Genomic DNA, 15,488 nt, shown 5'->3' with positions numbered 1-15,488 from the left:
GTTTCTGTTTGAGGCCGTCGAAAGCGTCTACGCAGTCCTCAGACCAGCACCAAGGCATGTTCTTACGAAGTAACTTATTTAGCGGTGATGACAAGTCTGCCAATCCTGGTATAAACTTGCTGTAGTGTTGGACCATGCCAAGAAACGCTCGCAATTCGGATACATTCGTTGGCTCAGGCATGTTCAACACCGCAGAAACTTTCTTCGGAGAAGGGAAGAAGCCTTTTGCTGACACAACCTGTCCAAGGTACTCCACTTCATCTTTCAGGAAGGCACACTTTTCCTCTTTCAATACAAAACCATATTCCTTGAGCCTTTTGAACACAGCTTCGAGATTTTTGTTATGTTCGTCATCATCGCAGCCCGTCACAATAATGTCGTCTAGATAGCAGGCTACATGATCTATCCCTGCTGTCACTTGCTCCATGGTGCGTTGAAAGATTGCCGGTGCCGAAGCGATCCCGAAAGGCATTCGGTTAAACTGAAATAAGCCCTTATGTGTATTGATGACTAGTAGCTTCTTCGCTTCTTCGTCTAGCTCCATTTGTAGGTAGGCTTCCGAAAGATCGAGTTTTGAAAACTTTTGGTCTCCATTGAGCTTAGCGAAAAGTTCTTCTGGTCTCGGGAGCGGATACTGTGTGATATCCAGTTGGGGGTTTATCGATACACTAAAATCGCCACAAACGCGCACTGCGCCGTTAGGTTTAGGTACAACTACAATTGATGTCGCCCAATCTGAATAATCTACCGGCGTCAGAACTCCATTTTTGCACTGTCTCTCCAAGTCGTTTTCAACCAAGGAACGTAATGCGAACGGAATGGGCCTTGGTTTGAAAAACTTCGGGGACGCGCCATCTTTGAGTTGAACGTGCACTTTGACCTTTTGGCATCTGCCGAGACCTTTCTTGAACAATTCCCTATGAGTCTCTAAGGTATTAGTCAGAGAAGAGGGTACGTTATCCAGAGCTCCCACAAACAGCTTGTTAAGATCAACTCCCAACTTCTCAATCCATTCTCTGCCAAGAAGATTTCTGTGGAGAGACTCAGTAACCACAATCTCCAGGTGATGGGTTCGACCTTGGTATGCAACTTCTACCTGCCCTTGACCCTTGAGAGCAATTGGATTTTTGTTGAAACCTTGCAAGCTATACGAAGGTGGACTAAGCTTCGGCTTCCCAAGCTTTATCCATGACTGGTGATTTAGAAGTGTATGTCTAGATCCGGTATCAACTTGCAGTTGAACGTCCTGTCCTAAAATCGTGCAAAGCACAAACTTGCCGTCTCTCTCTTCCGCGAGAAATATATCCGTGACAGCTTTGATTTTCCCCTTTTTCATCCTGGGGTTGTTCTTGCACATTTTAGCGATATGACCTTTCTTCTTGCACAAACGACACTCTTCCTGTCGAAATCGACACGCGCTTTCAGCGTGATTGAAGTTACCACATCGAAAACACCTAACTGGTTTAGAGTCCTTGCTTTTATCTTGCACTTTAGCAACGGATGAACTGCTCGATGCGGTTCCTTCTTCCAGCAGTCGCGACTCCTGTTCAGCAGAAAGTATGCTTTCCGACAGCTTCAGGGCAGCATCTATGGTAAGACCCTTCTCAAGAACTAACCTTGCCCTGAGTCTCTGGTCCCGTAGACCGACGATAAATGCCGTCAGCAACGACGAAGCTCGAATGTCTGTCTCAGACTCGTACTCACAGTTCGAGATAATTGCACGTAACCTCGTCAAAAATTGTGCCACCGATTCCGTTTCCGCCTGCTTTGCTGAGAAAAGCCTTGCTCTTTCGAACTCTTTAAAGCGTTTCGGCGCGTAGAATTCATCTAGTTTTTTGATGAGGTCCACAAACGAGACTTCCGTGACGTCCCTCGGCTGAACCAGCGAGTACAGTAGCTTGAAAGTGTCAGGTCCTAGCGACGTTATGAACAAGTTCCTCTTGTCGGTATCCGTCGCAATTCTGGCTACATCCAATGAAGCTTGAAACCTTATCTTATATAGCTTCCAGTCTTCCTTTGTAGGGTCGAAGGTCCCCGGTCCATGAAATCGATGCGTAGCCGATTCTCTTCCTTGGAACTGGCCTTCTGCTGCTGCGTCCAACGTAGTCATCTCGTCGCCACTGTGATAGCTGGAAGTCTAAAGAATACCAACATTAGACCTTGGGTTCCTGTTGGAGCAGTGTTTAATGTGCGACTGCCGCGGTCAGCTGAGAAACAGCTGATTGCCAGCTGAAGAATGCAGCACGTCACGCGGCTCGTTGTTCATCTTCTGTAACGTCGTCGTCATCCACTACAATATATGCTGATGATACTACCCTGTTTGTTTCCAGTGCTGATGCTAAGCAAGTCGTAAATAAAGCAAATAGAGCTCTTGAAGAAATAAGACTCTGGACTCTTGCAAATGGCTTAGTAGTTTAGTAGTTAATGTTAATCAAAGAGAGATATTAAACGGTAGGAGCAATTTATTAATTTACACATGGTAACGAGACTTTCGTGCACGAGACTGCAGTTCTTCAGGTTACAAAAATATGAACATGGTACAGGAACATATTTACAGTTGACGGGGGAGTTTTGGCATGAGAGGGTAACAGGGTGATGGAAAGCATGCAAATACAGGTAAAAATTAAAAGAACATAAATACAAACGCCGTGTTATCTGAAGCGCAACCTAACGCGAGTCCAAGGGGTTACATAGGAAACGAGAACGCATGTAGGTGACGTTCCAGGAATTAAGAATAAAAAGGGGGTTATGGCGACGGAATGAGGACACAGGTGCGGAGTACAAAGGTGACTATATAATGGACCGTGAGAACGTGAGGACAGAGGTGGGGCGGGGGGGGGGGGGTCTCAGGAGAGAGTCAAACGAAGAGAATATGTAAAGAAAAATGGAGAGTTGTTTTACAGTTTGGGTGTGTGTTAACATTATTTTATTTTATTTTATGCGAGAAATGATATTTACGGGGTAAATAGTTGTACACTCTAAATCTTTTCACACCTTTAAAGGTGTAACAATGTGCATGGTGCACGCCTTTTTAGGTGTAATTTCGGTAACATCATAATGGAGCACGGTTTCGCACAAATTTTCTTTACTCGAGTGTTGTCTGTCCTCCAAAAATTCAGTCTTGCAACATCTCAACATTGTTCAACAGTATTGTAGACACTTGCGCGTGCTAGATTATCGATAGCGATGCATATATGCATTAGCTGGTACCTACGATATCAAAGACATAATGAAAGCAAGATTTGCACTGACACTTGATCTTTAGTACTGCTTTCCAAATTTTGTAAAATATCAACCTGGAGATGCAATGTTACGCAACATTGGTTGAATGTTCATAGGTTGAATGTTCATAGCGCACACCTTTAAAAGTGTGAAAAAGTTTACAGTGTAGTGGGCCTGCATGGATGTTCAAACCGTGAGGCTTCAGAGACTGGAATTTTGCGATTAAAAACGATTCGCGATTGTTGCGCTTCATGTCACTGTTATAACCCGATTCAAAGATAAGGATTTTGAGGTCTGTACCCAAAGCGTGTCCAGGAAGGTTAGAATATGTAGAAACGGGTGTAGAATGGTTATTCACAATATCGGATTTATGGCCGTAAAACCTTTCCCTCATGGTGTTCGAGGTTTCCCCGATATACTAAATACAGCATTGCATACAGTCTCGCATGCACAGAACACATCTAATTAGTAAGTTAATAAAGAAAATTTAGCTAATTAGACGTCTAGTAGTTGCGTACGCTGTCCTACAGGATGTCCGCCTGACCGTACAACCCCCCCCCTGCCAAAATGGCGTCGGCGGCTCTCAAGGGCTTTTTATAAACGCCTGTAACCAATAAAAAAATCTTGTATCAGACCAATCACGAACGGAAAGAGTGGAGCGAATTGAATACCATATCTGCTCAACGCCATTCATTGATGATGTCACTTTTCATTCTCCGTTGTATGTCCATATCTCATGAACGAAACTCCATTGGCTTGCGACATACGATCTTAGCGGAAATATAATTTAAACGTGTAATTTCGGAATTTTCAATGTCTGACCTCAGCGAGGTTTCGGTAACAAAAACTTCGAGGTCGTGTTGCAGAATAGCACTTGTTTGGGCTTAGTTTGTGTACGACGAAGTCAAAAGAAAAATTGCAAAAAGACAAGACAAAGGTGCTTCGTAGCGTTAGCCTCATATACGTCGTTGACCATACTACAAACGGGTGTGCCATATTTTGCATAGTATTAACCCTACAGGGTGCGGCAAGGTCTTCAGACACATTTCCAGAACTCGTGAAAAATCGTATGCATGCCTAATAACATCGAAATATGGTACGCTTCCTTAGACTTTATGAGATGTTTCCAGAAAGTACAAACTTCAATCTATACGCCCACCACGTTCCGAGAAACGAGTCGAAGAATATCGGGGCCCGTGCAGTCTGAATGCCCTATACTGCTGTCGCTATGCTTAGTGCGTGAGGAGTTCTCTCCGTTCCACGTCGTATACCGGGTGCAATGGGCTGTGCGCAAAAACGGAACTTATCTTGCGCCACAGACAGAGCGGCGAACAGGCGAGCTGCTGGTGAGGATAATCCACTAGTGATACCCTGATATTGGGGGAGCGGGAAAGTTAACAGAGCACAGCACAAAATCTCACGCAGTCCACCGCATGCACGTGGGTTAGATCGTTACATCTCAACGCTGTACGAGCGTAGTGGCTGTGCTGAAGTGATGAGCGGACTTCCACGATGACGTCATGATGCTTGCCTCCAGTTGGATATTGCCGAATCCAAGAGCAATAATATGAGAAACAAGAAGAGCGGCAGGTCGGGAGCCAGTAAAGTTTCTCCTTTCCGTAGAGAGGTTCGGTGATGTGTTGCGAGTACGGTAGCCGCTTGCAGGAGACGTCCGACGAGAGGGATAACTCAACAGCAACAATATTTAATACAAATATATACAAGGCATATACATATCAAGGCAAAGGCTTACTGATTGAGAACTCGGGGGACATGAGGCGACAAGGTCCCAGACCTTCCGGTGGTGAAAGTCCCCGCTCGAGCTGTCGCAAATTAGCGGGTGTCCGCTTATAAAGACCACAATTGGCCGCTGCCCACCAACATGGTAGCGCCAATCAAAACATTCAAAAGAAAACGAAACCAACTGTCTAATTGGTTACATTAACTAGGTTGGACACGTGAAATCCTCCGCCCCCACTTGGACTAAATCTGTTAATCCCGTCCGCCATCTTGGACATGTCGTAGTGTCCACAGTGCTTTCGGCTCAAGGGATTGCCTCTATAGGGCCACAAAAGCGAGCTGACCAAATGGGTCACGAGTGGCGGAGTTCCAAGAAGAGCAGCTGTCGCGCGCGAGCACAAAGAGTTATTCAACTGGTCGTTCAGTCTGGCGACGATGGAGGCGAAAATAAAAATGTTTTCGTAGTTACAGGTTTAACCTTTACACCTCCCTCCTTAGATTCGTTGTGGGGCACAGTTGAACCACAAGGAATAAACTACAGACGGGTTAAACACACTAGCATAGAAATAATCACCCGTGTACAAATTCATCACACCAAAGGTTCGTGTGACACTACTGAACATGCAATACAACGTGACAGTGCTTGCAACGACAAGCTCTGAAAATGGTACGTGTTGCTGTTGAAACGCATTATGTCAGTACATTGAACAGACACTAAAATTATGGCGGAAAAACACAAAAGTTCCTTAGAACAAAGTGGTGAGAGCGAGTGACTCTCGAGGTTCACACATACATTGCAACGCACCTGCTCTAGCCTAATTCCTACTCGAACCGCAACCGCGATAAAGCGTCCGCATTCCCGTGCGCGCTTCCCTTGCGGTGAACTATATTCACATTATAACGCTGGAGTGCAAGAGCCCAGCGCGCGAGCTTCGAACCCTGTGGTGTCGTACAGGTCAGGTATGAAAGAGGATTGTGGTCGGACACCACAGTTACTTGTGCCCCGAACACCCAATGATCAAATTTCTTGAGCGCCCAGATGACCGCGAACGCCTCTCGTTCAATCGCCGCCCACCGAGCCTGCGTGTCCGAAAATCGGTGGCTTGCGAACGATATGGGCACTTCTTTGCCATTGCGGTCCTTTTGGGCTAGGCATGCTCCAGCCGCCAACGCTGACGCGTCCGTAAATACCCAATACGGTTTTTCGGGGTCAGGTGTTGTCAGTGCTACTGCGTCTTTTAAACTCGATTTGAGGGCCTGAAAGGAGGCTTCGGCTTCGTTATCCCACGGGATCTTGTTCGGGACCCTTTTCCCGGTCAGTCGCGTTAGAGGGGTCGCTATCTTTGCATAATCCTTAACATAGTCGCGGTAATAGCCGCACAACCCAAGTACGCTCCTGAGCTCCTTTTTTGAAGTTGGACGCTTCAGCTCAGATATGGTTTTGATCTTTTCTGGATCGGGTGCGTGACTTCCTGATCCCACAATGTGCCCTAGATAGCGGATAGAATTTCGCGCTACCTGACACTTAGATAAATTCGCCGTTAACTTCGTGGCTTTTAACGTGGTTAGTACCGCCTCCAAATGGTGCAGGTGATCCTCCCATGTTTCCGAGTACACGGCTATGTCATCAAGGTAAGCACAGGCATGCTCCTGGTGCTTCGCAAGGATGGCGTTTACAGTCCGCTGGAACGTCGCTGCTGCGTTTTTGAGGCCAAACGGCATCACCCGCCACGCAAATTGACCGAAATGCGTAACAAACGCGGTCTTTTCTTGGCTGTTTACCTCAAGGGGAATTTGCCAGTATCCCCGGCGTAGATCTAGCAAAGTGATGAACCGCGCCCTTCCTACGCGAAAAACTAGCTCCTGTTGAAGTTCCATTGGGTACGCGTCATCTATTGTGTCGGCGTTAAGCGCCCTATAGTCCACGCAGAGACGGACTCCACCGTCTTTCTTAGTAACACAGACGACGGGGTGGGAGTACTCAGTGACGATAGGATACACCAGCCCTTGTTCGAGCAATTCATTGACTTGCTGTTCTACTTCTTTCCGAAGCAATTGAGGTGTGCGGTAAGGATGGGACCGTTTCGGGACGTGCCCCTCACGCAACTTTATAACATGCGCACCTACATCTGCAACTTTGGGGACGTCCACGAACACTGTCGCGAATGACTGAAATAGTCGCCTGACCTGATTGGCTTCACTTTCCCCCAAATGCGAAGTTGCCTCGGCTGGCAAGACAGACTGCCCTTTGTCCCTTTTTGTCGGCGCGGGTTCCACATCCCCAAATTCCTCCTCTCCTTGGAAAATGACTCCTACGTGATTCACCCTGGCCTTGTAGGCCCTTAAATTGTTGGCATGAATCGTGCGCGTTTTTCCGTCGTCCGTTAGTACATCATACGAGTGCTGTCGTCGTTTCCCTATTACTTGGTAGGGGCCCTTCCACTTTGCCTGATGCTTTGCTGATCGGCTGGTATCGAAAACAATAACCTGGTCGCCAGGTTGGAATTGTTTTTGCTTTGTTTTGCGATTGTGCTGCTCCACGTACCGCGCTTGCCGCTTTTCGGTAACTAGCCCTGCAGTTTCTGCCGCCGCCTTGAACATTTCTCTCAGATGTTCGAGATATTTGGTGGGCGCCTCTCGGAGCTGAACTGGGGGTCCTACCTGCCCTTCCCAGGTATTCTTTAGAATTGCTAGCGGGCCTGTTGGTTGTCTACCGTAGAGAAGTTGAAACGGTGACACACCCGTGGTGTCGTGCGGGACTTCTCTGTACGCCCATAAGAGAAAAGGGATGTACCTATCCCAGTTTCTGGGGTCGTCCCGTACCACGTGAAATAGCATGCGGCGGAACACACGGTTCCACCGCTCGACCGCCCCGTTACTTTCGTGGTGTTCTGCCGTCGAGAAGCGTGGGGAACACCCGATCCTTCTGAGGAACTCCTGGGTTAAGTGCGACGTGAAGTTGCTGCCCTGATCGCAACAGATAGTTTCCGGGATACCCGTCCGCGAGAAGATTTCGAGCAGCGCGTCACACGTTTTCTTTGCGGTCGGGGACGTAAGGCTAATCACTTCGGGCCAACGAGTATGAAGGTCGGTGACACAAAGTGCGTATTTGTGCCCGCGTGCCGACGCGATCTCGAACGGGCCTACCACATCAACGTTCACTGCTTGAAATGGGTAGTCTGGTCGCGTGAGTGGCGCGATAGGTACCCTGTCTTTTGCATTCCTGTCCGCGTTAACCTGACATCCGTGGCATGTTGCACAGTGCTCTCGAACGTCCTTTTCAATCCCCGGCCAATAGAAAGTCGCCTTAATGCGATTTAGCGTTTTTCGCATTCCAAGATGGCCTCCCCACGGCGTATCGTGCGCGAGCTGGAGGACTTGTCGCCGTTTACCATCGGGTAAAACGAGCTGTTTTACTTTTTGCCCCGCTACTGTATCCCTGTGATAAAGGATACCGTCGTCAATGAGCATACCGTGAGCGCCTGCTTTACCCTGTTCCCACGCGTCCACGAGGGTCGTATCCTCACGCTGGGCTGATCTGAATACGCTTCTCTCGCCGGCCTCGGCGTCGGTCCCTCCCGCCGTGCTTTTTACCGCGTTCACCACCGCGATGTGTTCGGCACCGCCGCAGTCCGCGTCCTCTTGCAGGAATAACCCCGCTAAACCCGCGTCTAGCTCGTCTGTGTATTCCGCTTCCACGGCAGCCGCTGCGTTTAGCGCGTCCGGTTCCTCGACACTCCGAATGGCATCCCACGCTTCTAGTGATAGGAGGCAATCTACATCTCCGGCTAGCTTTTCGGTAAAAGCGCACTCTACTGGGACGACTTTGTTAACTTCTACCTGGTCGCTGCTTGTGCCTATCAGCCTGATGGGTAGTACGCCCAATTCCGCGGCTACCTTGTGTCCGAAGGCGGATTCGAGCCACAGCGGGCTTAGTGCATCACCTCTGCGCTCGGGAAAAAGATCCGCGCGAACAACGGTCACGTCCGCCCCACTGTCTATCAGTGCGCGAAATTTTTGTGTTCCACATTGCAATTGAACCTCGCGAATGGGGAGAGTCAGCTGCTCTTTATCTCCCGTAGCCGCTGGGCTGACGCGCGCCACCAACGTAGTATTCTCTACCTGTGCGTCATCAGATGCATTTTGGACTTCGTCGTCCCTAGCTATCACAACACGGTTCACGCGTCTTTGTGCAGAATCCTTGTTGTCTGCTGCTTTAGGAGCTGTGTGGTCACCGTCTGGTGACCTCTTTTTGGGACAATTTCTTGCAAAATGTTTCCCTCCACATACGTAGCAGGCAAACCCGTTCTTTGTCTCTTGACGGTCTTTCCCGTTCCCTTTTTGTTGGGAGTTCTTATCATCTTTCCCTCTGTCTTTGTGGCTTTCCTTACGGCGGTCGGAAGCTCCCTTGTCTCTGTGGCCTAGAACTGCGCTTCCCCTGCCCTTAGCATCCTCGAATTTCTCCACTGCTTTTACAATGTCGCTTTCGGAGGGTTTGACGTCGGTGATCTGGAGCGTTACAAATTGTCGAGCCTCCTCTGTCAGCGAGTCTACGAACCTGTCTGCGATGATCAACGTTATCAAGTCGTCGTAACTTTTGACCTCGCGTGCTTTAGCGTATGCGGCGATATAACTGCGTAGCCTGGCCCAGTAGTTCGACCATGTTTCGTCCCTTCCTTTGACTGCTTCTGAAAAGCGCTTCCTATATTCGCCCGGGGACAAACGGAGTGCTGCTAGCACGGCCTCCTTTACCGTTTGGTAGTCGTCTAGCTCGTCGGTGGTTAGCTTTGAGTACAAGTGACCTACCCTGCTTGCGATAAGCGGTAATATGAGGTGACTTTGAACCTCCTCGGGTACTTTGTAGGATTTGAAAACACCTTCTACTCCCTCAAACCACATGGGCACCTCGCGGTCGGCTGGTAGCGGAAGCAAAACGCTCTTAAGCCTTTTTGAAAAGTAGGCCAGATTTTCTTCGCGCGTTCGTGTAGTCGACGCTTCACTGTATGGCGAGCGGTCATCTCGAAATCGCTCAAGTTCTATTCTCCGTGATCGTTCTTTTTCCAGTTCGATCTGGAGCCGCAAGATTTCGACGCTAACGGTTTCGGTAGCGCCTGCGCCAGAAGCAGTGTTACTTCTGTTTCGTCTGCCATTTCTGTGTCGAATTTTGCCTTCTTTTGCTTCGCCCTCAAGCGAGTAAGCATTAACTATTGTTCGACACCCTAGTTTTTCCGCTCGGCTCTGTTCGCTCGACCAAACCAGTCGGTATCATGTGAACCCACTGACACTATCGGACACTAGAAAGATCGTCCTGCCACACCGGAACTCTGAGATACACAATAACTAAACCCTACGCGGTAGCTATCTACTCGTGAACCTCAAGAGCAACCAATTCTCACCTACCTCGTGAAATTGTTTCGAAGCTCTTCCGTGGATGACGTTTTCTTTCACCCTGTGCCGACACTTCAGTGTCCGTTGTTTCTCACTTTCGTCGCCGTCGTCGAAGCTGTGCTGGCTCCCCTGACGCGGTCACGTTCACACACTGCACACCCGGTCCTCGTTGACTAGTTGTGGCTCTCCGTTGATGACCTGGACTTGTCCGCTCAGTTTCCTGGACAGTCCGCTGCTTTTGCTGCCTTGCTTGACTTCGATGCGTACCTTGATTCTTGCTGTTCTCCTGGAGGTATTCACTCGTCCGTCGAGATGCTTCAGCTCTCCGTAGATGGACACATCCTGTCGTGCTGCGCCAGTAAAGTTTCTCCTTTCCGTAGAGAGGTTCGGTGATGTGTTGCGAGTACGGTAGCCGCTTGCAGGAGACGTCCGACGAGAGGGATAACTCAACAGCAACAATATTTAATACAAATATATACAAGGCATATACATATCAAGGCAAAGGCTTACTGATTGAGAACTCGGGGGACATGAGGCGACAAGGTCCCAGACCTTCCGGTGGTGAAAGTCCCCGCTCGAGCTGTCGCAAATTAGCGGGTGTCCGCTTATAAAGACCACAATTGGCCGCTGCCCACCAACATGGTAGCGCCAATCAAAACATTCAAAAGAAAACGAAACCAACTGTCTAATTGGTTACATTAACTAGGTTGGACACGTGAAATCCTCCGCCCCCACTTGGACTAAATCTGTTAATCCCGTCCGCCATCTTGGACATGTCGTAGTGTCCACAGTGCTTTCGGCTCAAGGGATTGCCTCTATAGGGCCACAAAAGCGAGCTGACCAAATGGGTCACGAGTGGCGGAGTTCCAAGAAGAGCAGCTGTCGCGCGCGAGCACAAAGAGTTATTCAACTGGTCGTTCAGTCTGGCGACGATGGAGGCGAAAATAAAAATGTTTTCGTAGTTACAGGTTTAACCTTTACAGAGCCCGAAGTACCAGAGCAGATGAAACAGACGACGCCAGCTTCCTCTGCTCTTATAGTTCGGGCTTCCGACCTAACGAGGAGCAACGAGGAGCGAACGATATCCGAAATTTTCGACAGTTTGCTTCGACATTGCGCTCCGGTCGTGATGGTACCTTTTATGTCACTTGACAACATCACCTACTTTAGTTTCGTTTTCGGGCACAGTGCCAGAACACCCGGTATGACATGGAACGGAGAGAACTGCTCACGCGCTAAGCCTAGCGACAGCGGTATACGGCATTCAAAATTCATAGGCTCAGGCATTCTTCGACTCGTATCTCCGAATATGTTGACTGTATAAATGAAAGCTTGTGTTTTTTTAGAACTTCTGACAAAACTACGGTAGTGTACCAAATTTCGCTGTTATTAGACATGCATACGATTTTTAACGCATTCCCGAAATGTGTCCGAAGATCTTGCGGAACCCTGTAATTTCCTATATCAACACTACTTCACCAACTGGATTAATGCTGCTTCCATGCTAGGAGTTACAATTGTGGACCTGAGGTGTCGGAAACGGGGTGTGGTATTTTCATCGTGTTTACCGAGCGGCGTAGCGTGGGTTCCCAGCGCAAGGGGCGAAACATGGTGCCCCCAAACAAGAATGCATCAGGTATACCTTCCCATCCAAAGAAAGCGCTTCATGGGCGCTTCGGTTGCTTCACTTTGAAAATTGCGCTGCTGTCTCAACGCACGCAGCCTACTGCCGAAGCACAAGTGGATGCAATTTTACATCGGCGTGTTAAATCGAACCTCGCTGCAATCGCTGCCGTCTTTGAGGCGCCCACAAGATCGGTCCAACAGCAAGGACTGTTAAAAACTTCATGTGAAAATTGAAATTCATGTTTTCAAATCATAAACAGTTTCACCAGTTTTCATTTCGAACTTTTTTTCTCTCTGTCGATGATTTGCGCCCGGAGAGGCGCCCCCCCCCCCCCCCCTCTATGCTCCGGTGCTGTGCTTACCATACTCAATAACACCAAAGCGTGCGTCGTTATTTTTATTTCGTATGGTATATTCAATGAATCAAAAATATACTGAATTATTAGACCAAATTCGTAAAAAATTAGAACAAAAGCTCGCAGGTTGCAAAATCAAAGGCCTATCTGCGAGGTCTCAGACTGACCGGAGGTCCGTCGGATGTTCGTGAAGTCGTCATAGCGAATGAAATGCGCATTTTAGTGACGTCAAAGCTTAGCACAGCGGACGCGCCGGAGCTACACAAATCGGTTAGTTTATGGCCGCGAGAGACTCGTAGAGTCCAGTTATGAGACTAAGTTCTGGGTAAAGCAGCCTGAGGAACACAGAAATAGAAGAGCAGGAAATCTCACCTTTTGTAGGTTGGCTTGCGGGAGAAGCTGAAAAGTAAAGACACAACATTGATTACGTTTGTTGAGCAAATTGCGACGAAGGTTTCACAATAACGAACAGTTTTGCAGTGCCACGATGCACAGGTCCAGATAACGAGTTGTATCCCGCTCATAATGTGCTGAAATATTCGTGTGCATGCACACATACACACACTCACACAAAATCGTTCGTGCATCATCCAAGAAGGGACGAGTCCATGTTCCTTCTTAGGTGCTTCCAGGCCCCATTTACTACATATGTTATATCTGAGCTGAAAGGAAATTTGGTGCAAAAGCAAAAAAGCTTTGCTTCACTTAGCGTCAGGTACACTGGGCGTTTATATTTATCAGCTCGGAGGCGCTCAGAGCGGATGGGTCGTAACGGAGCTGGCTCCAAGGCGTATGTGAATTGGTTCAGGTACGCTCGCTCTGTGTTTGGATATTCACTCAGAGTGACCTCCGAGGCAGCCCCTTTCGCTCGATCTTGGAGGGCGAGCTCGCAGATTCTTCCCACAATTTCTGATCTGGAGGATGACGGGCATTTTGAAAATTTGAAATCATTTTCTTCTAGAACCTCTAGGCTGCCCGCCCACCCGAATCAGATTGTGGAATTAGTTGTAGGCGCTTATATTTTACTCCTGATGTAAAAAAAAAAGAGAAAAGAATTGGGAATGAAACATAGCTAACAACTTTATGTGACACAGGTTTTCGTGCAGAGTCTACGCTTCTTCAGCCAACATATATGCAACATGGAATGGCATGTGATTGGTATAGCTGGAGAGGATCGTGCTAAGTGCGTGTGTCTTTGTCCGTGTAACGCATGTAGTCTGATGTTTTGTTACAAAGTAATAAACAGTGCCCTGCGACGAGCACCCTCTGAAAGCAGACCACACGGCCATGCATACTGCGCAAGCGCAGTGTCGTTCTCGCTGGGTCGCATACGGAATTTTCTTCTATCCTCGGTTGCCGCCAACGGATCGGTTTCCGGTTCGATGACGCACTTCCGCTTAGCTCGCGACCTACTCCGACCGAATAAACATGAACGCCCATCATTTCTACGGACCTTCCACAACAGCTGAGTCAATGTATGGTTCCCGGATGTGAACTGAAAACAGGACTCTGCACGCGTGCTTCGCGTGAGATTGCGTAAGAGTGAGGCCCGATAATATTCCGACAAACAGATGCCGTGCTAACATGTGGCTAGAAACCTATACAGTCTAAACTCGTTATTATGACACTCATTAATACGACATCCTCACTTTGTGACCGGTTTTCTAGGGAACCGTTTTTTCCCCATAGAAACACCATATAATTCACCCTCGTTATTATGACAACTCGTTAATCCGACTGTGACCGAAATTTTGAGGACGGACCAAGGAGAACACGTGTATTCTGCCCTCGTTACTATGACCGCCGACTGTTGACCTCGTCGACCATGAACAAAGTTTCGAGGACGAACGGCGGGAAACCCCGGTGTTCTGTCCCAATTAGTGACCACCGACTGTTGACCTTGCGGCGTTTGTGATTGTGATCCACCAATATCATCAGTGGCCTCGTGTGACGCATGTGTGGACAATGTCGTACAAAGCACACCCACGCAATAGAGACAGTGGAGAGCTTGCAAATTGAAAGTGCTACGAAACAGACAGTTCTGAGGGATTTCTTTCGCAAATAAATTGTAAATCAGCAACTGAGTCGTCTTCATTTTAGTACAGCATGTAGCAGTAGATCCACACAGGTGCATGCGTGTGTGTGTGGGGGGGGGGGGGCGTTTTTTTCGTGTGTTTCTCGTTAATGACAATTTCGGTTTATGACCGAAAGCAGCGGGGACGGACTTGGTCATATTAACGAGTTTAGACTGTACACGGTAGACGACATTCGCCCCTAGGTTATTGATTACGTAAAGCCATCGCGACACGCATGCTGGTGGGCACTATCAGCTTTATCAGCCTATCAGCCGACATGTTTTTCCCGCTTCTTGCCCACCAGGGCAATATATAGCCTGGAACCAGCCTGTTCGTGACGTCACATATTTGTAAACAGAGAGGTCTATATTCGTCACATGTTTGTAAACGGAGAGCCGTTCTTTTTTTCCTTTTTTTTCGCGAGTGGCTTGGTTTTTGGCGTGGCGTGGCTTAGGGCTGTCCATTATACCTCGTGTAAGGAAATATTACGTTGCTACAACCACAAAGGAAACCAGTTAGCTTCACGGTATTGCGTCGTCGTTTCGCTACTACGGGCAACGTACATGTGGAAGTGGCAGCATGTACCGAAACAGTAACTAAAAGCGTCCCCACGGCGAAATTCGCAAGTTGCATGCTAGGGGTTTTATCGATTGAACTTAGTCTTACCTGCGGGACAAGAGCATTCTCTCGACGGCGGCGGCGGCGTTGTTGCTTCGCTCTTTTCAGTAGTGCCTTTTTTCTCGCGCGAGGATATGTGTGCCTTAATAAAAATATGTAGGAGGTAGCCTGTTAGGATTAGTACTCCCGCAATTCCACATGCGATGGCGGCATTCCGAGCAGTCGGAGAGGGCACGTACGCAAACTTCATCTTGGAAGGGGTTTTTCTTCTTCTCACGAGATCACCTGTACCCTCAATCTTCTTCCCTTTCTTTAGATAGAGGAATGACCATCATAGCTAACTCAAAGCATCGCGACGAAACACGACAATAACCGTCGTCAAAATAAAGTTGTTGTGTTTAGAGCTATAACTATAGATAAAGTACAAGAGGTGATTGTATTTGAAAAAAACAAAAACAAAAGA

The 15,488-nt window shown here is 48.2% G+C and overlaps 1 protein-coding gene across 1 annotated transcript in view; it reads right to left on the bottom strand.

Annotated features, from left to right (window-relative positions):
* Positions 1–15,287, bottom strand: part of LOC135392886 (uncharacterized) — a 66,377-nt gene extending 51,090 nt beyond the window's left edge. Inside the window, exons 1-2 of the mRNA XM_064623553.1 lie at positions 15,074–15,287; positions 12,705–12,731 (exon numbers count right to left, since the gene is read on the bottom strand). Coding sequence (XP_064479623.1) covers positions 12,705–12,731; positions 15,074–15,275 — 229 coding nt within the window. The 5' untranslated portion in view covers positions 15,276–15,287. The remainder of the gene's footprint in view (positions 1–12,704; positions 12,732–15,073) is intronic.
* Positions 15,288–15,488: the final 201 nt, after the last annotated feature.

The sequence above is a fragment of the Ornithodoros turicata genome, chromosome 4, assembly GCF_037126465.1.
Source record: "Ornithodoros turicata isolate Travis chromosome 4, ASM3712646v1, whole genome shotgun sequence".
Lineage (NCBI taxonomy): Eukaryota > Metazoa > Arthropoda > Arachnida > Ixodida > Argasidae > Ornithodoros > Ornithodoros turicata.
Note: the sequence above shows the minus strand (reverse complement) of the source record. Positions and strands in the feature narration are given on the sequence as shown.